Source organism: Strix uralensis, chromosome 23, assembly GCF_047716275.1.
Source record: "Strix uralensis isolate ZFMK-TIS-50842 chromosome 23, bStrUra1, whole genome shotgun sequence".
NCBI classification, from domain to species: Eukaryota; Metazoa; Chordata; class Aves; order Strigiformes; family Strigidae; genus Strix; species Strix uralensis.
The window spans coordinates 2,752,297-2,772,666 of record NC_133994.1 but is presented as its reverse complement, the minus strand read 5'-3'; the positions used below and the strand labels follow the sequence as shown (position 1 = coordinate 2,772,666).

At 43.4% G+C, this 20,370-nt stretch overlaps 1 protein-coding gene across 9 annotated transcripts in view; it reads left to right on the top strand.

Moving 5' to 3' along the window:
- MIB2 (MIB E3 ubiquitin protein ligase 2) overlaps window positions 1-20,370 on the top strand; it is a 51,031-nt gene that overhangs the window by 9,152 nt on the left and 21,509 nt on the right. For 8 of the 9 annotated variants that reach the window (XR_012632088.1, XM_074893285.1, XM_074893284.1 and 5 more), the window contains exons 3-5: window positions 7,016-7,366; window positions 7,831-8,002; window positions 17,329-17,435. Coding sequence is in view for 8 of the 9 variants with exons in the window: in XM_074893285.1 (XP_074749386.1) it covers window positions 7,120-7,366; window positions 7,831-8,002; window positions 17,329-17,435 (526 nt within the window). In the remaining variant the exon portion in view is untranslated. Of the gene's footprint in view, window positions 1-7,015; window positions 7,367-7,830; window positions 8,003-15,499; window positions 15,837-17,328; window positions 17,436-20,370 lie in introns of those variants that run through there. The other variant, XM_074893286.1, reaches the window with a different exon arrangement.

Genomic DNA, 20,370 nt, shown 5'->3' with positions numbered 1-20,370 from the left:
TTTGGTAATTAACTGAGCAGCTTTGAGCCTTGGTCAGAGGTATTTGATCATAGTTGTTGTCTGTTATTAAAGAATACAAAAGTATTTATATCAGCTTTGCAGGTAGGGAACAGTATTTAATTGTGTAGATATGTAGATAAGCATTGGCCAGGCATTTAGCTGTTCAGCTTGTGTTGGTTTCCCAAAAACACACTGCTTGTGTCAGGAAAGGGGGGAAAACCCTGTCAAGCCTTATTTCTGTAGGGCCAGTGCCCATAGAGTAGTGTGGAAAGCAGTACTGCTAAAACCCAGCGGCACAGCCACCGCAGAAGTTCTTAAGCCAATGTGAGCTGACTTATTTAACCATCACACCTAGATCTCTGTCTTATTTAACCGTTACACCTAGATCTCTGTTAACCACTACACCTGGATCTCTGTTGATGTTCCTAGTACAAGGATATACAGAAGTAAATCTTGAAACTTTACAGCAGTGGTAGCTGATCAGTCTAAATGTTTAATGGCTTGATATGACTTTTTTTTTTTTAATGGCCCTGAAGTTCCCTTGGAAGCAAGGAGTTAAAGTGTGGTATGTGTGTGTATGGTGAGGGCTTAAAATAAAATACTTGGAGTGACTAGAAACCACTTTGGCTGCTTAATAATACAGAATGGTTGAAGAAACTGCTCCTGACTGAGTCAGGTGCCCCTCTGCTGCCTGTTAGTTGGGAACAGATCCTTTTGACCCCTGACTTGAACTGTAGGCCTTTGCACTTGTGTAGAATCTCCCTGCAATGAACAACGACGCTCCAGGACCACCACCAGTGTCCTTTGGCGTCTGGTTGTTGAACTGTCTCCTGAAGAATGAACAACATTGTTCTGATTGCTTGCTTGTGCTGCAGTGAGATTGTTCTGGATTTCTGCTGTTGCAGGCAGTGTTGATGTGCTCTGTTGCAGGCTGTCGGTGCTAGGTGTCTGTAAACATTTTATGAGGTTTGCCCAGTCTGCACTGGGATCAAGGAAGGGTAAAGCAAGTGATGTTTGTCTTGACAGAGCTCGTTGGCTTGCAGTTATTTTGCTGATGTTGAGTGAATGGTGTCTTTATGCACAGTGCCCTAGCTCTGCTTGGTGTGTTCACCTCTTCCCTGAGAGAGGTGAGCTGAGGATCAAATACCGAAGCACAATTCCTCTCATTTGCTAATAAAATTCACAGCTGGAATGGCCCTGGCATTCCTTTGTTCTGCTTATGAAGCCCTCATGAGCACTGATCCAAAAGGCTCATTGTGCATTCCAGTGATCCCTGTAAATATTTGCATTCATTTCATCTGGTTACTGCCAATTGCAACTATTGATGTTATGGCTCTGTTAGTTACACTGTTTTCCTAATCCTTTCAACGTTTTCTGTTGCTTTTCAATGGAAGAATCTCCTTGGCATTACTGTACTGCTATTCCTTCTGCCTTCCCTGTTTCACAAAGAATGAAAGACTGTAGAGGTAGCTGAGATGTAAGCTAACTCCCAGTCTGCTGCAAGTTAATTTAATAAACCCAAGCCTGTGTGTAGTTCTTGTGCTGCTTATTCACTATTTGTATGAGAGCGGAACTCAGGGCAGGAGACAGGGGGTCTCAGACAGGCTCTGAAACTCTTTAGGTCCTCTTCTAATTAAAATAAGCTTCTTGACCCACCTGTGAGTTGTGCTGAGGATGCCAAGGCTTTATTTTTCTTACTCATTGCGTTTTATACCATGTGCAAAAGGTCATGTGGAAGAATGGGTTTATAGTAGTGTCACAGAGGCAGCGTGAACATGATATGTATAGAATGAAAAATACTGAGTTTCAGGAAGTGTTGATCTGCCCATTTTTGTCAGGCAGAGGACAGAGTGTTTTCTCCTCTTAGTAATATTACGTATTTTCTGTCCCTGAATGGGAATTTATGGAGGAAATCTCGACTCCTGTGACAACTGCCCAGACTCCCAGGCTGCACCAAGGTGAAGATTTCACCCTCAGTTGGCTGTCGGTAGCCCTGTTCCCGTGTACCCTGCTGCACGGCCGTGTTCCAGAGCCTTACGGAGAAAGCAAAACATTCCTGTGAGGGAATCGCACGTGTTTTGGTGCTGTGGATGTCTGGGCAGGATTCATGGCTTTTTAAGCATAAAAATAGTGATGCTCGCTGTGGCCCTTCTCCAGGGAACCTGACCTAGACATGTCTGCGTCCAGCTGGCTGGAGAGCAGAGCAGGGAGTCTCTTGAGTGCTGACTGGAGGGAACAGGGTGGCTCCTGGCTCGCAGATGACTGCAGGGGGACAGGTTGTGGCCCTGGGGGACCGCCTCGGCTCTCGGAAGGAAACACGGCTTCGAGCTCGGCTCAGGGCCGCGGAAACGCGCCTTCGGGGGCGAGTGGGCAAGAGGGACGCTTGCCCTCACCTGGGTGGATCTTCCTCCGCCCTCGCAGCCCTGCGGCTGGGTCGCGGCAGCCCCCCCGGGGAGGGGTCGGCCCTGGTGGTGCCCTGAGCGTCCCCCGCCCCTTTCCCCATCCTTTGAGCCTGGCCGGGGCCGGGCCGCGGCTGGCTCCGCCCGGGAGCCGCCCCGCGGGGCGGGGGAACGGGCCGAGGCCGTTCTGCCGGGAAGCGAAACCGCCGGCCGGTGCCTCGCCACCGCCGGCCGGTGCCCGAGGAACCCCCGGGGCCGCAGGTAAGGCCGGGAGGGAGCGGGGGGGATCGGGCCGGGCCGCCCTTGGGAGCGGCGGCCGCGCATCGCGGGCTCGGGCCGGCCGGGGTCGGGCTCTGGCCGCGGTGGTGGCGGACAGGGCGGTGTCAGCACACGCTGGGGATTCGTGGCAGGATGCCTCTGCCTCCGGCTCGTTTGGGCTCTGTCCCGATCTCCGGTGAGAGCGGGGCTTCCCCTGCTCTAACGCACCTGGGTGGGTCCAAAGCATCGAGTTGTTGTGGCAGTTTTAAGGGTTTGTAGCCTGCAAGTGCTTTGTGTTCCTTGAAAAACCTGAGAGCAAGAGGGTGAAAGTAAGTAGAGGGTGTGAGCTCTAGGTGTTGGATGCTGCTGACCTCCAGTTAGATAACATCCAAAATAACAGACCATACCTGAGGAGAAGGAAGAGTCAAAGAGAATGAAAATAGTGAGAAATGGGGGATGATGTTGTTTTCCAAAATGCTTAGCGTAATAGTGACTTCTTTTGGGGCTTATGAACGGACGGTTGGGAAAGCTGGGCGTTTCAGGCTCAAGTGAGCTGCTGTGGAAAAGACCCTGTAATAGAAGTTCTGCTGCAGCCATCTCCACGTGCGTTCACAGAGGATGTTTAGAAACTAGAGGAATATCCAAGTCTGAGCTTTGCAGGCCTGTTGAAAAAGTGTGTGATTTGCATTTGCCACAGCACTTAAGGAAGCGTTCTTAGGATAGGCAAAGCTCTCTAAGGTGGAGTAATTTACCCGAGAAGACAATTCAAACTGCAGAATACGTGTAAAGAAAAAAAAACAACCGCTGCTTGTGAAGGAAAAAACCCAAACTAGCTAAGTGAGACAAAATCACCTGTATCTTGCACTGTTTACCATACTGTTCAAATAATGTGATAACCAAGTTACACGCACTGGTTTTGTCAACCTGTTTATACCACCGTTGGGTTCTGTTTACTGTGTGTCCCATACAGCAGCAACCTTTGCCTCTTACAAGACCGGTATTAGGTTGTCTCTAGAGCACCTTCTACCAACAGCTCAGTTTGAATATTGGCAGAAGGTTGCAACAATTATTACAACTAGAATGTTGCAGACTGAAGGCACTAAAGTATTTTCCCTTTGTTCCAGTTAAGTATTACTGAGGTTTCATAAGAATGGACTCATAGGTTACACCTAGGCTGTTCTTTTCCTGTGTCACAGTAGATGAGGTCGGAATGCTAGGTCAGGATTCAGAAATATGCTTGGTCTTATAATGGATTATTTGTTCATAGTTACTTTAAACTCCCATGGGAAACTGATGTTTTCTCTGTGAATCATTTCTGGCAGCTATACCTATCCTTCCCTGGAATAATGATGACCCAGACAGCATTGAGGGAGGAGTAGTTGCTTCAATGAGTGAAACATTTCCACTTAGGAAGTAAATAATGCTGATCTCTGGCAAGGTTCAGACTGCATGAGTGTTGTAATTCATCCGGTAAAGATTTTGAACGGTTTTTACTCTTGTTATGCATCAGCCTTGCAGATTAGATGGGAATGCAGAATGCATCTGGTGCCTTCTTATGTGGAAAATGGAGCATTCCTGTTACAACAGCCGTCAGATCAGTGAGCAAGGGATTGCGTGAAGGTCACTGCAGCACAGACAACTCTGTTAACTAGTATTCAGCATCACGAGTGTACAGTTGAACTACAGTAGCTTCCCAGGTATGTGGGATGAGCACATGTGCAGCTCCCTTGTGAGTCGCAGGGACCTGCAGAACCAAGGGAAGCTTGCAGCAGTAAAAGTCTATTCCCATCCGGATCCAGCTTATTATGGACTACTGATTAGATGGATTTTTGTCCTTGCGACTTGGTACCTGTCAGAGATCGCTGTCTCTTGGCAGTTCTGCGACAAGACGGCTGATGTTGGCATGTCATATTGCATCCGTAAGTAAATTCACAGTGCAGTGAAATGATGTGTTTCTCCAGGACTCTTTCTACAAAGTGTCTTCGTGTAGGTTTTGTATTTCACTGACAGTTGGAAGAAGGGATCTCTGTAGCATCCATGTCAGAAAAGTGGTGGGAAGGTGCACAGAGAAAGTGTGGTTTTGCCTGTATGTAGGTCACACATTTCTAGGACCAAGGCAGTTCTGACCTGAGGCTGGTACTCTGCTGTTTGACTGCTCTGCTGAGCGTGTGTCACGATATATGGTGGTCAGCCTGCCCTGCTGTTTGCAGGTAGCAAGGGATTATCCTCTGTACTGCAGTGACTTACATTTTATGGGATTGTGGCACAGCCTGGAATGTTCTTTTATGATGAATAATTTTTGAAACTGGCATTGCCTTCCTTGAAATGCTGAGAGTTCTGAAGCCTGTGATGCTTCATTCATTCCTGGGGAGAGGGAAAAGGTCCACTGAAATAGCATAAAACTCTTAAGGTTGAGGAGTGGCACTCTATCCTCATCTCAAAACCCCTATGGTACTTGTTTCCTTCTCTAAGCTTGCAATTCTTTTTCCCACTGTTATTGCCTCCCCCCACCTTCCACCAGTTCACTTCGATGAAACAGGATGGTTGGTGGTTGTTGCTTTTAAGGAAAAACCATGTAGCAATAACTGAATTGTGCTTCTCTTGCATCTTTGTATTGTTGGATGTTTCAATTTGTTTTCTCTGTAGTGGGTTTGGCTCTCTTGACTGGTTGATAGCCTTTTAAAAAAACAGTTCTGCCTCTTAAAGCAATAAATTGTCCATTTTATTCATCTCTGATCTGGAGGAAGAGGGGATCATACAAATCTCATTAGGCTCTGCAATGCTTTCTAAAAAGGATATTCTTTTTGATAATTTCTGCTTTCATAAAGACAACAAACACTGATGCATCTTAAACTCAGCAATGTTACATCCACCTCCACAAAGGACATCTACATGAAAGCGTCACCCAAGGCATCTTTTAGTGTTGATTAGAACAGAAGATGACATGAAGTTCACAAGGACATTTGTTTTTGATGTTGCTCTCATGTGACAAGTGGTTGGATGTCACAGTGATGTGTAGCAGGAAAAGTCTGAAGCTAGAGAGATGATAAAGCTGAGCAGAAATCAGGCTCTTTCTGCACACTAGAAATTCAATTTTGCATCGAACTACTCCTCCATACATTTAAAAGAGGATGTTTGGCTGGAGGAAGAGTTTATTTTTAGGCCTCAGTGGTTTCAGTTGCTTTATTGGTAGGTGGTAGTGTTAACAACATGTCAGATGGCGCAGAGCTGCTCCTATTGCCGTGTCTGAGTACACATCCTATTAGCTTGTCAGCCTGGTTTGAACTGGCTCTGTGTCACAGCAGCTGCTAAGATTTGCTGTACTTTCAGAATCTGCACTATTTGGCCCTTGGCATTCTGTTGGGTTTGGTTTTTTTTCCAAATTTTGAGAAAATTTTGGATGTTATGAATAGCTTGAGAGGAAAAGGGAAACCCAGGGATGCCCAAAGATAAAAGGATGCTACAGTAGATTATTCCAGAAGTCAATGCAGCAGCTTGGCCCTAAATACTGAAAGCAAAGCCACAGTCCTTTGTCTTCTTGTTCTGGTAAAGATAAACCACGCTTTGGCAATCTGTTTGATTTAATTCAAAGTTGTGGATGTGCTGCATCCGTGTGGTATTCACCTCATTTACCAGTTATCGTGGCAGCAGCTGGAAAGGCTATCCCAAGCTTGATCCCAGCACAAAACCTGCAGGTAAGCAATAACCCGGTTCCTGCCATAGCTAGCATTGAAAAAAAAGGGCCAATGTCAGAGAAATGTCAATCTTTTGCTGCTATTTATCAAACTGCTATTACTTTTGGAAAACAAACATTTCTTTCATATGCATCTTTAAAACTTCCTGTATCCCCAAATCAAAACCAAAACTAACTTTCTGGGCAAGTGAAACTCAACACTTGCTGTATTATGTGGTAAGATGCATATGAAGAGTCTTCCTCAAAAATAGACCGGTATTAAGTTTTTATTGCTAATGTCATGCTGCTGGTGTTTTCCTGGTCATTTCTTTTAACTCTATTTATTGTGCTTTTTTGTTTCTGTTGCCACCGTATCTCTGGTAGCTGTTGCACATACTCCTTAATTTGAAATCAAAGGCTGGTACAGGATTTTATAGGGATTTCTTGCCCAGTTCTCTTCCCTCATACGTAGCACTTTGGAATATGTGTTCTGGATATTATGCAGATGTTTCTGTGCCTTGGAAGTCTGGCTAGTTTGTGTATCCTTCCCATCAGTGAGGATCTGTGTTTTAAATAAAGTACAGATTTATCTACTCAGCAGGTGAGGCCTCCTCTGTAGCCAGGTCATTCTGGGGAAAATGTGATGTGTTGAGTGGCATCACTTAATTGTATGTTGTCTTATTAGGTGTGCTGAACATGCTGCTGACGATGCTGAATGTGTTGCTGATGATACTGCCTGTCTCCAAGAGCCCTTATGTGGAAGAATTTTAGGGGTTGCTGCGCAGATCAATGGACGTGGACCCCTATGCCAGCATGCAGGTTGGGATGCGGGTAGTTCGTGGAGTGGACTGGAAGTGGGGCAGCCAGGACAGCGGTGAAGGGAACGTTGGGACTGTGGTGGAGATTGGTCGGACAGGCAGCCCAACCACGCCAGATAAGACTGTGGTCGTGCAGTGGGATCAAGGCAACAGAACCAATTATCGGACTGGATTCCAAGGGGCTTACGACCTTCTTCTGTATGATAACGCACAAATAGGTAAGTGTAGCATGGACAAGAAGCACAAACACTAGTGCTTTAAACCCTTTAGCATACCTAACGCCCGCCTCATGTGCTAGCTGGAATGTTAAAGCCTTTTGCAACTGCTTGTGGACTGATGTGGAGTCGCAGTGTACGCTCAGCCAGTTCATGGCAATGAAATTCCTGTTTGCCTCTACGCAAAGGCTTCTCTTTCTTTTTTTCTTTTTTATCTGTGAGTCTAACAGTTTGGCTGACTTTGTCATTCTGTTAGATTCAGGCATGACTTTTAGGATGAGTCCCTTAAGCCAGGAAATCGATACTTCATATTACACATATCACTTCGTATTATATTATTGCTTCATCTTCAGTACATGCACAGTACATGATTTTTTTAAAGTTTTAAATACACTGATGTAGTTCTAAGACCCTGCTTTCTCTGGATTTTCTGTGGATCTTACATTCCTTTGCTTTTGTTCTCCTAGGTGTCCGGCACCCTAACATCATCTGTGACTGTTGCAAGAAGCATGGTATACGGGGAATGCGGTGGAAATGCAAAATGTGTTTCGACTATGACTTGTGCACCCAGTGTTACATGAACAACAAGCATGATCTGTCTCACTCCTTCGAGCGCTATGAGACAGCACACTCACAACCGTAAGTGGTGCTATAGGGGAAGTCCAGGTCACCATGCTGAGATCTATAGGTCACTGTTCTATAACAGTGGTCTCCAAAATGGGGTGCGTATGCCCCAGGGGGTGTGCAAGATGATCTACTGGGATGCAGGAATAACATAATAGAACTTCACTACTATATGTCTGTATAATTTATAAAGAAATAAATGTACATATATTGGGGAGCGCTTAAATTTTTTTTTCACTGATAGGGTTGTGCGATCAAAAAAGTTTGGGGATCACTGTTCTGTAGAATAGTGTAAGACTCAATCTGTCACTTTTTTAGAGCTGCTTGAAAAAAGACAGCATCAAAAATCAGCAGAATTTTTCTGCAAAATTAAGGTGAAAATTCAGATGTTTGTCTGCTTTGGTTTTTCTTTTTCTCCCCCTCAATTAAATAATTTCTCAGACATGCTTTCCTATTTGCTGTTCTCGGATAACTGAGTGGCCACAGGGAGGCTGACAGGAATCTTGCACTCCCAAATTGATTTTTTTCTCTGGGTCTATGCTGTTCACCTTCTCATTTACTCTGTACTCTGCACATCAGCATTATTGGAAGTGACTGGTATACTGATGCCTGTGGAACAGTATCCATAATTTCACGCTCATTGATGATAAGGTCTGTTCTCCTGTCCTGAGGAAGAACTGAAAAGTAGTCTCAACAGTAGTTTTGTTTGCACCTCCGAAGCTGGACATGAAGATAAATCTTGTAATCCTCTTGCCTTTAGGAAAAGTAATAGGAAATCAGCTCTTGTCTCTGTCATTGATTTTTTTTTTTTTTTCTTTCCCTCCCCTTGAAAATATCACTGTGCATTGCACCCGTCTGCAGAATAAAAAGTGTAATTATGTTGCTAAAGACAGTGGTGTCAGATTTGCAGCTGTTTTTCCTCCCATATGGGAAGCTCTCTCTGGAGTTGATTACCATAGTTTTGCCAGTGTGGTTGTGCCAGAATTCTGAGTGCTAGCAAAGGGATAGAGGTTGCTGTCCAAAGATGTCCCCTCTGAGCTTCGAGGCTTGTGTTTATCCACCAGCCTGGGATGTTTCTTGAGCTTGTGTTAATATGACAAGCCAGCCAGATCTTACCGTGAAATGAGCTTTCTGATTTCATATATATAAAAAAATAGACATAGATATTTTTCTCTCTCCTTCTATGAATATTATAGTTAGCTCCAAGTAGGTACTCGGAGGTGCCTGCTTGTGTATTTTATTAGATACTCTAGGTACACTCTGTTGTTAAGGTACATAATCTTCCTCACATTTAAAGAAAAAAGAAAAAAAGTAGGTATCAGCTCTTGTAAGAGGCTTCACTGTTGCAGGGTAGTCCAAATTTTCTGGCCTTCTCAGGGGTTCTCCATGGCGCTGCCCAGTGCTGCATTCTCTTGGGCAGCAGGCCAGCTCTGTTGCCTTTCCTGACCCTCATCAGGAACACCCCAGAATGCTGTCATTGATCAAAAGGCAGATTGCTTAGCAATTTCTCCCCAGAACTCTTATCCTCTGTAGAACTTGTTTCCTTTCCTGAGGAATCTGAATGGTGAAAGATGTGAATAGAGTAATTTTTCCTTTCAAGGCTTGTACCTGACCTGTGTCCGGGCTGCTGTTTGAACTAGGCAGTAGAGTGCTTGTTGTCAGTGTGAACAAAGAGCCTGGAAAACTGCTGGTGAACTTGCCAGACCTAGTACTGTCCCTTGCGAGTTGTTTGACTTTCACAAAACACTGCAGCACTGCCTGGAAATGTCACCAAAGCACCGGAGGGCTCTTTGGAGGTAGATGTCTGCTAGAGCAGAACTTGGTGTCTGATGATGCTTGCCTTTTAGTGGCTTTTGGTTTGTTTTCTTTCTAAACTCCTTCTCTTTTTTTCCTGCGAGTGTGGTTTATTCAGTGGTTAGAGAAGATGTGATATAAATTAACTTTTTTGAGTTGATAAAAAGAAGTCCAGACATCGGCCAGAGTCTTATGATACCAAGTCTTTGGTTAAAGTAGCAGTGTTCTGATTTACATTACTATGTGTTAGCAGGTGCAATGATCTTCCTACTACCAAGCAGCTAATAAAAAAAAACCCACCAGAAATGGGTGTGTATGTGACATCAGGGACACAGCATGAGCCTGTCAGATGTGGCAGTGGTTTCTGGGAGCCTCCATAAGGGGTAAAGGAAAAAGCAGCAGTAGTTGTAATTGGATAATGTAACATCATTCCTGGTGTTCCTGTGTGGCAGGTATTGAATGTAGTGGTGCTGAGGGATGGGAAGGAATTAGAAATCCTCAATGAAGAAGCTTCCAGTTGTGGAAAGCTGCAACTTTACAGATGAATGAAAGGTACCTATTGTGATTCTCAGAAGTCACTAAGCTTTTGGAGAAAACAGACTGTCAGAAATGCTTTTTGTTTCAGTCATTTGACTGAGTTGAATGGTAAAATACTGTACTATAACTGCAATGTATGTGTGTTATGTGAGAGCTTTCATACATGGAGCTGGCAAACTGAAACAGTTTTACTCAGAAATGTCTTGCAGTGCTGGAGCAGGAAGAGGTAGGAACACCTTTGCTTTAATGAAGATATAACCCTATGATCTGTTGGTCTGGCATTCCATAGATTGCTCTACATTAAGAATTGAATGTTCTGATTAAAAAAAAATAAATTGTGACATGAGGGGCATTGAGGGAAATCACCTTTGGACAACGCCATAGAGAGGATTTCTTTGGAATAACTGAGGTCTGAGCTGTAAAGACACGTTGCCTTAGGCAATGCAGCATCCTTTTCGAAGAACAAAAATTGCATACTTATGACTCACTAGGGCTATCGCTTAGATCACTTGCCTCAATTTTTTTGCTTTATAAAATAGAAGAGAAACCTTGGGCAGTTCCTCAAGGACCAAAAAAAAAAAAAAGCTGTGTGTTTAAAAAGACATGGTAACTGCTGTGAGAATTTGGATTTTCTTGAGGTTTTGTTGCTACCCGCTGTTGTTAGGCTATGAAACACAGGATGGGTCTCCTTTAGAGACCAAGATTCTCTCACCCCCTTCTCTGGCAGGGAGTGGGGGTATCTTTGGTTCTGTACAATGACCCTCAAGCGCAGTAGCGTGTTGCTTTCAAGACCCAGGTGAAGTGCTGTGATGAGCCCACTGGAGTGTTAATTAGCTTATAAGAAGAGTGGATGAAGATACAGCCCACCAAATCTGACAGCATCCCATAATCTTGGGGGACTACTTATATATCATGATTGTAGTCCTTGGCTTACCATCAGTGAGATCAAATGTGGAGCTGTGGAATGCAGCTGCATTACGGAGCTGTCGCATGAACTGTCTCTTTAACCAAAGATCAAGAGCTGGAGTTTCCAGTCCCTCCCTGGTCTCTGTGTTGTGAGGGAGCATTGCCAGGCATCCAATCTTGCAACTCCTGCCATTGCTGATCCCGTGATGGAGGAAGCTGAGGCCTCTGGCAGGACAGTTTCAGAGACTGCAGTGGGATGGCCCTGTGCAGCCAATGGCTACCACCTGCACTGCTGTTGCCAGACCCACCATGTGGTACCTGTGCAGCGAAACGTAGGCAAGGCCAACACATAACTGTTTGTAGCAGCTCACTAATCCTAGGATTTAAGAGGCCTTAAGCCCAGACAGACACTGCAGAGGGTTCCCAATCAGTTTTCTAAAGAGGCTTTGAAGACACATTTACCTGAAGGCTATTTCAGGACTTAAATGACCTGAGTTTGAACCTTTGGTGGCAGGAAGTACTAATTTTTTTCTTTTTCTTTTTTTTTTTACATTTTGCTATTTGAATCCCTTCTGACATCTGCCACTTGCTGGTATTTTTTTATTGGTCTTGTTTGGTTTGAATTTTATGGCTGTTTTGGGAGAGGCTCTCATCCTTAGTTTGCAATTGTGTATCCGTTTGCTGAATATATGCTTAGTAACTGGAAGATAACTCAGTGTCTGTAAGCAGGATAGCAAAGCAAAACTCATCCAGTTTATGTTAGGGCTTGGATAGTCAGACACACTCGGAGTTCTGCAAATAATCAAGTCCAAGATAATCTTCCTCTCATACAAAATATTAGTATTACTATATTCAAATGCAAAAACAACAATGGCATTTTGCATGCATCACCTTCTCATGAATGATGCTAAGTTGAATTTCAGTAGGGGATGTGATGCATTTTACCCAGGCTGTTTTCTAGACTTCACTCACCAATAAATCACAACCTTAACAATTTTTCAGAGGTCCTATTTTCTTCTGGAGAACAATGGAGTCAGAGGAGCCAGCAAACTACACAGGGAAATGTTTTGTGTAATCAAGCATAAGAAATACAAATATTTTCTCACTTTGTGTTTTATACTGTAGTCAAAACAGAGTTTGCTGTTATTTTCAGCCATAATTCTTAAACCAGCTCTGTCTAGTCTAGTTACCAGTTGGATTTCTAAACCAGAGACATTACGAGAACAAGTACATGCTGTCATTTAGGTATGCATGTGCAATGCAGGCCCATTCAAGGCAGCTTTGATAATCCAGCCTTCCATCTGTGACTGCTTGTATTGTAAGCTTGAACTAATATAGCAACTGAGTGGCAACTGCTGGGTGTTTGATTACTAGGCAATAAAGGGGGTGCAGGTTTACTTACTGTAGTAACCTTTGCAACATGTGTTATTTATGCAATGTCAGTTTAAGCTGCTAGACTAAGAAGTTTTGGTGAGTAGCAGTTTGAATCAAATCTGACTCTTGGGTGATGATGTGTTTGTTTCCTAACTTTAAAAAAAATGCTCATTAAGTGTTAATGAATTTATTAATATGAATTCATTTATGAATGTATTCTATTAATGAATGAGTATAATTTTACTTTTAAAAAAACCCACCATGATTTACCAGATAAACTACCTAAACTGTGCCTCCTTAAAAAAACACGTACGTTGCAGAACACTGGGGCATATCCCCACACTAGGGCTTCCCTCGTTTTGTTTGGAATATTCTGTTTGATTTGTGGAATAGGGATTAAATTTCAGTCATGTATTTTATCTTTTCTGGAATTACATGATCAAAGCTGTAAGCACGGAAAATCTTCACTAAAACATCCTTAGCCTGTGTTTTGAACTAATAGTCACATTTAAAGGATGATAACAAGACATTGCACTTCGTATGCTCACCAGTGCTTCTGTACCACTCTCAGTACAATAATCTGCCATTAAAGGCTGCATGAAGACCTCTCTGAGAGAATAGCTGAGAAAACCTTCTGTCTGCAGTATGGTGTTGAGTCTTAGGTGTGCACACACATTTTGGTTCACATTTAGTAGCCTTGGTCTGAAATCTTGCCCACTGTGGCTTTCCGAAACTGAGTCTGATGTGAGTTCTCTTTGGAGGTTAGCAAAAAAGATAGCAAGCACTTAGCCCAACTCAGACTTTGTGGTCTGAGATACAAACATACAGCTGGTTTTGTGAAGAACTGTGCCTTGGCAAGGAAGGATAGGATTGACAATGGAAATTCTCGGTAAAGAGAGTTCCTGAAATAGGTTTCTGCGATCCTGATCCCTCACTAGTGTCCTTGTCTTAGTCTGGTTCATGCTTGAGCAATCAGCTTCCACCTGCCATCTGTCAGAATTTCCTTCCTTTATCCTATGCTGGAAGTGCTTCAGTAAAAGCTTTGTTAAGGAGGATTAGAGAATTTAGAATTTCTTGTGTCGATGTTGGTTTTACCTGTAGTTTCTGTAAGATCTTTGTGTTGGCTTTTCTTGAGGTGTAGCCTGTGTAGATCTTTATACATCCGAGGAGTGTGGGTTTGTACCCGCTGAGAACTGAGATCGTAGTTTACAGCTGTGCCTTGCTGAAGAGGTTAGCACAATGTTTATGGCATGCTACCTTGCAGGGTGACCATCACTTCCACTTTCCAGTCCCACGTGTTGTGCTTGTTTCTTCAGATAAGAATTTTCTGCAGTGGAGAAGTCTCTGTCTTGCAAAATATGTTAGTTGTGCCTGGTATGAAGGGGCTGTGACTTCTGCGCGTCCTCAGACTGCTACTGCAAATTAAAAGCAGTCTCTGTTTAAACTTCCCCAAGTCGGTTGTTTTGGGTCTCAAGTCTCTTATCTGTAAAGCATGGGTGATGCTATTTTTCTAGCTGTTTGGAGCGTAGCTCTCAGTGATGGGAAAGGCTATGTAAGCACCTCAGCGAAATTTGAGCACAGGGAGAATCTCTACGGGGTGAAGGAGTGGTTACCAGCACGCTGAAGAGAGACATAGCTTCATCCTGTACGGTACATGCTCCCGAGTGTTTTCTGGAGTCTATAGTAATTTAATATCATTGGAATTTGTAGGGCGGAATGGCTGCGGACTTTGGCTGTCATAATTAAAATTGTTATTAAAGGCAATATTGCAGTGATTAAATTTATCCCTAGGGCATTTTTGCAACACGCTAATAACTTTGGTTGTTATCCAGTATTTGGAGCAAAACATGTTGAATTAGATTAAAACCTAAGATGTATTGGCTCAGGACATCTGGTTCTCACATCATTTTTCAGTGTTGCTGGTCAGCAGTGTGGTTCAAGATAAGGTCAGAATTTTTGTGAGGCCAGGGAAAGTAGGCAGTTATGGTGGGCTGCCTCCAGCATTTAAGTAGAATGGGAGAGGGTGTTTCTTACACTTCTTTTTTCTTTAAGACGCTTTCTGAACTGGTCAGCTTTGTTTTCCTGGTCTCTAGCTGCAAATTTTACTGGAAGTGACAGGTTAATGTGAGAGCTGCTGAGGTGGGAAATGACTACTGTTACATGATTATACAAAAAGGGAAATTGTGCTAGGAATATAATGAACAGTGGTTACTTTGCTGTTTAAACATCTTGCTTAAGCTTAGCTCGGCGCTTTATTTTACTATCACTGAGAATGTTCAGTGGAATCCCTCCCTTGTGAGGGTAGGGTTTGGAGGAGAGAAGTATATTTTTATCGCTTTGTTTCAGGGCTTGACTAAGACGTCTTTGATAAATTGTTAGAAAAGCATTCAACAAAATGCAGTGAAAATAGCATGTTGTAGCTAAGCTGTTTCAGATTAGTACACAAATCCATGCTGGTTTTTGAAGCCAGTCTATAATGTGTGACACAGTGCAATAAAATGAATGCTGATCAGTGTTTCTTTTCAGCTGAGCTCTTTCCTAGCCCGCTTTCATTATTTTCTCTTTCATAACAACTGTAAGCCTTGATGGTGTTTAAAACAGACAAAATCTCAACCATTTGAAAAAAAGTCTTCTTCCTGTTGAGCTACAATCTGGATAATGAATATTCAACAATTATAAGAACGTGTGTAAATAATCTCTCCCTCTTTTTAAACACATTGGGTTGTAAAGCACAGGTGGGAGATCTGTTAACAGGTTAAGAAAGGTAGAAGACTTAGGATTTTGATGGATAAGTAAACAGTAAATTCAAGCATAAGCTTTTTATCCTTCTGAGTCTCCACCTTCTCTCTCTAGGTATTAGATGGAAAATAAATACAGCATTCTGAGGTCAGCCCTAGCCCTGGTAGGCTTCCTCTCCCCTTCCCCTGTGGAACAGCTGCTGAGCTTGGTTTTGCTCTGTCTGGTCTGGGAGTTGCCAAGAGCCTGTCAGGAGGAGGTGTGCAATTCTGGGTATGGATTGGGGCACCTTTGCAGTCACCTAGAGAAGTGGATTGTACCTTGAGTGAGCAACGCGAACAGGTCTGTAAGGACTTTGGGGGCTCGATGTCTCATGAGAAAGCTTTCTGCTAGGGAACAGAGACTAGGAACAGCACGCACAAAACCAGCTGAGAAGCTGCTGTAACGTCATGGGAATTGGAAGCTGCTTTAACAGGACAGCAGACCCCCTGTTTACTATCACGTAGGTATCTTTTTTTTCTTATTTCTTAAGCTGGATCAGTGTGCGTGCCTGTGGTGAGGATTGCAGGGCAGATAGAAATCTGTGTTATCCTGGAAACAGTCTAGCCACAACACTGCTGGTCTAATCTGCTCTGCTTTTCAGCAAGTGAACTAGGCTGTGCAGTCTGCAGCTTAGGTTACGAAATGTGCTGAGCTCCTTATGACTTTGAGCTAGGAGACTGCCTGAGCCATTAATGCTTTCATGTGGTGTACACTCTAGTAATGTTCATAAGCATTGCCTTAAACTTAAGGATGGGATACAAGGGCAGTTGAAAGTCGCTTTCACTCTCCCTCTGAAGTGATGTCAGACCTTCTGGAGAAGTTACTAACTTTCTCCTTACTCGTTTCTTTCCCCCCTCCTCCTCTCAGAGGCTCTGTTTTAAAAGTATGTTTTAGTTGTGTGAGACTGTTGACTGGGGTATTCTTCTTTGGGAAACATGTGGATTGTAAGTGGCACAGCTGGCAATGAAAACTAACCTCTTGCTATGATGATTAAGGTTGCTTGATGATATTTGTAGCCAGGCTTCTCCTGCTCTGCGTAGGCAACAGGGTGAAGTTGCTCGCTCCAGGTTTTGATGACTTCGGTTTGCAGATGTTGAACCTCATGCTGTAGAATGCTGGTAAATAGTTATGTTAAAAAGTATGAATTTGCATGCATTCATATTAATCATTCTCGGCCCTCGGTGAGCTGCCTTGCCCTAATATAATTAATGGTTTGTGCATCTTATAGGGGGTGTGGGGTATTTTTTCTTCTTTGGAGCCAGTAGATTTTATTTTTACCCGACACAGCCCCCTCAAGGCTCTAGACATTCTGAAAGAAGGTTGATCTTTTTTCCTTCATGGCTACGCATGCTGTGTGTGAGTGAGCGAATGTAATCGGTTTGAATCTTTGTGTTTATATATGTTCACCTTCCTGAGTCACCAAGATGACATGCTGGTGTCTAACAACAGGAGAGAGAGAGACCCCACCACAGCCCTGCTGCTTGGGTGTAAATAGGTGTTTGTCCCCACAGACTGTCACTGAAGGGTGCCTGTTCCTCCTGCTCACGTAGCAGCCTCTGTTCCCAATTATCTGCATCCCACAGTTGAGAGAAACACAGAACTTTTTTAAAGCTCACCACGGATCTCACAGGTTTTGATTATGTTTAGAGATAAACCTGTGTCTTTTTTAGCCCAGCGTATTATTCACTAGTTGTCTTTCTGCCATCAGTGCAACAGTGCCTAAGTATTCTGACCTTCCTGGGGAGACCAGCTTTTAGGATCAAAGACCCTGTTCAGCTATTTTATTGTTTTTTCTCACTTCTTACGTGCTCTTCAGAACTCAGGCCATGTTTTTCTGTATGTAAGTGTGGTATACTTGGTCCTCATATGACAGACCTTGCTTGGAACAGAGATTTCTAAAGTGTGAATAGTAACAGTAAATTAACTTGCTTTCTATTATTTTGTTTTTCCAGAGTCCTAGTGAGTCCTCGACAGAATTTGACTCGCATCACATTAAAAGGGACTTTCCAGGGGGCTAAAGTAGTCCGTGGCCCCGACTGGGAGTGGGGTAACCAAGATGGTAAGCTTCTTTTGAGATGTCCTGTAAAACACCATTTGATTTTTTCTTTTTTTTTTTTTCCTCCAAATTGCTAGTTGAAAATGCATGTGCTGAGCAGTAGTTTCTAGGGGAGCTGTTCAGATGATGCAGGGTGCTGTTCTTTAGAGTATTAAATATTATTTGTTTTCTCGTATTTGTTTAAAAACATATCTGTGACATAAACTGTATGCATTCATTTAGGGTGTGGGAGGGAAGTTTTACTCCTCCTGTTTCATAGATGTGAAAACTCATGGGAACCATCCTGGAAGATCTTGTATAGAACTATACATGTACACCATGTTGCAAGAAAATAAAGACCCATCTTTTTCAGAAAAAGCTTCCATTCACAGTGGGAGTGAGGTTTGTCTGCCTTTGCGTACAGTACTCCTTTTTCCTTTGGAGTTCTTTGGAATATCCATATTTGGACACTTAAGAACAGTGAAGAGAAATGTTCTATAAGGAGTGTTTCACATGGAACATTAATGAAGAACCATTTGCTGTGGTTACTGCTTTCTGTATGAATTGTAACTTCAGACTGAAAATGTAAAGGGACAAAACCACCTTTTCTAGAGCTGCTCTTGGAGTATAATGGCTGCGTCTAACTCACTGATACCAATTTCTCTGCAGGGTGAAGGAAACTTTACTGTCTGTTGTACACACTGTAATGTTGACAGCTTCTTTTTTCCTTTAATAATGAAGTTAGAAGTCCAGAGGCTTCCAGTGTTGGCTTCACCATTTATTGCAGCTCTGGGTTCAGTGGAGGCCATGGATACTTGCAGGGTCTGAGAGCAAAAGAAGCTTGTGCTCAGTGCAGCTTATCCATCCTTTTGAGATCAGATCAACATTTACATGTCTGAGACTTGTGTTGGTTACGATGACTGTGACCTGAAAGCAGTTGTATGTGCAAGACAAGTGAGAAGAAACAAAAGGCCAGCCACTCAGCTGGTCTCTAACGAGTACTGCCTTGGCTTTGATGGAGCTGCCCCCATCCACAGCCATGTGCTCTTCTGAATTTGGCTTCCTGGGAGCACTAACGCATCAACTCTATTTCCATTTAAGGCGGTAACATGTGGTAACATATAACCTGTCCTAGGGTCCTGGTAAGTTTGTGCATTGATCACGTGCTCTTGTGTGTCTGGTAAGGGCAATAGCAGCTAGTTGAGAAACCTGATGGATGGCCTTGGTTTTGTTTGCCTGTGTCTTTTTAGTGTTCCTGCTGCCTGAAGCCCTTTGCAGAAATCAGCACTGACTGAAATTTGCCAATTGACCAAACTTTTTTTTCTCTGGTGTGGTCAGGGTGGTCCTGGCAGCTCTGGTCAATTCTATCTTTTCATTGAATACATATTTTTCCTTACTATCATTTTGGAGTCCAAACACTCTGGAAGTGGAAGCTAGCGCCCTCCTCAGAGAAAAGCATCTGAACAGGGCAAGGGGCAAGTTTTTGTCACTGGCGCAGGGTTTGTCAGCACTAAGTCGAGGACAGTGATACCTACCAGGTTTTTTACAGACTGAAAGAGCAGGGAGAGGACAGCAAGCTGCTACAAGCTGTCCACGTACCGTGTTGATGCAAGATCACTGTGTTCCCATACTTGGGCATTGGTACCCTCCAGAGGCTCTCCCTTCCCATGATCAGTAACTGCATATTGGATGTAGCCTCCTTTTCTAAGAGCTGGCATCCTGATAAATTTTGGACTGGACAGTTGTTTATAGTTATCTGCAGAAAGGAAAATGAAAATTACTGTTAGCTGCCCTATGGCTGGAAACTGGGTTCTAACCTGGAAGGCTTTTTTAGGCATAGCTGTGAAGGTTACCTCCCAGTAATGCTTTTGGTAACTTAAATTGTGTTTTCCTAGATAATATTCGTGTGGGTGGGTATCTGGAGTGCTGATCTGGTAACTGGCTGCGGTGTGAGTTGTGTACAGAAGTGGGATCCACCTGCTGTTTCTAGGGAGAGATTTTAAAGGCAGATAGGATTTAAAAAAATATTTTTCTTCCAGTAAAAATCAAGAGATATTGGGAGTTTCTGATTCTCAGACCAGCCCTCTAAAGGTGTGTTCTTGTCAGCGATAGAACTGACAATAAAGCCCACTGGTTTGTCTGTATTATGCTTTTTAGATAGATATGCAGTTAGATGAGGAAGTTAACTCCTTTAAGCTGTTAAATTCCAAGACTTTGCAGGCAGTTAGAAGCTCACTGTCCGCTCAGTTGTCCACAAACAGATGCTGCTGTCCCCGTTTGGGAAAGCACTAGATCAGTGCTGGGACTTGCCCAAGTTCGCGCAGTGACTTGGCAGCAGAGGGAGGTAGGGAATCTCAAATTCTGCCTGCCTGTCGCTGGGTTCAGTGTGGATAGACTGTTGTCTCTTGGATGAGAGTATGTCCTGTGTGCTCAGCCAGATTTATCTGCTCACAAATATATCCTCCTGGTCCGGATTGATTCAGTACTATTCCTTCTTGCTTGGGCAGGTGAAGAGAAGCACCAGAACAAACTTTACTTGATGTTCCTCCACCTGGCCAGTGTTGGGGGGAGAGTAAAGGTCTTGGGTGAATTTTACAATGCTGCTGTGTTTTTATCTTGCCACAGTGTGGTGCCATGACACTGTGCATTGCCTAGCTAGGTAGTGTTTTTGTACACCAGGAGGAATGGCAGCTTCTACACAGAATTCAGCTTTTCCATATTTGTATTCCAGAGTAAATGGCTGGCTGGCTTTCAGTGAGTTTAATGTAGAGATTCCCTCCTAGTTGGTAAAGCTGAGTTGTCTCATGGTTTAATTTCACTCATTATAAAGGTGACTGAGCTCTCTTGTGCCTTCAGCAGATCCAAGGTGAATCATGGAAGCTGTGAGGAAGTTGTATGAGCTGCTGAATAATTTTATTTTTGTGTGTGTGTGATTTCCTTCTTTCATGTATATGAAGAA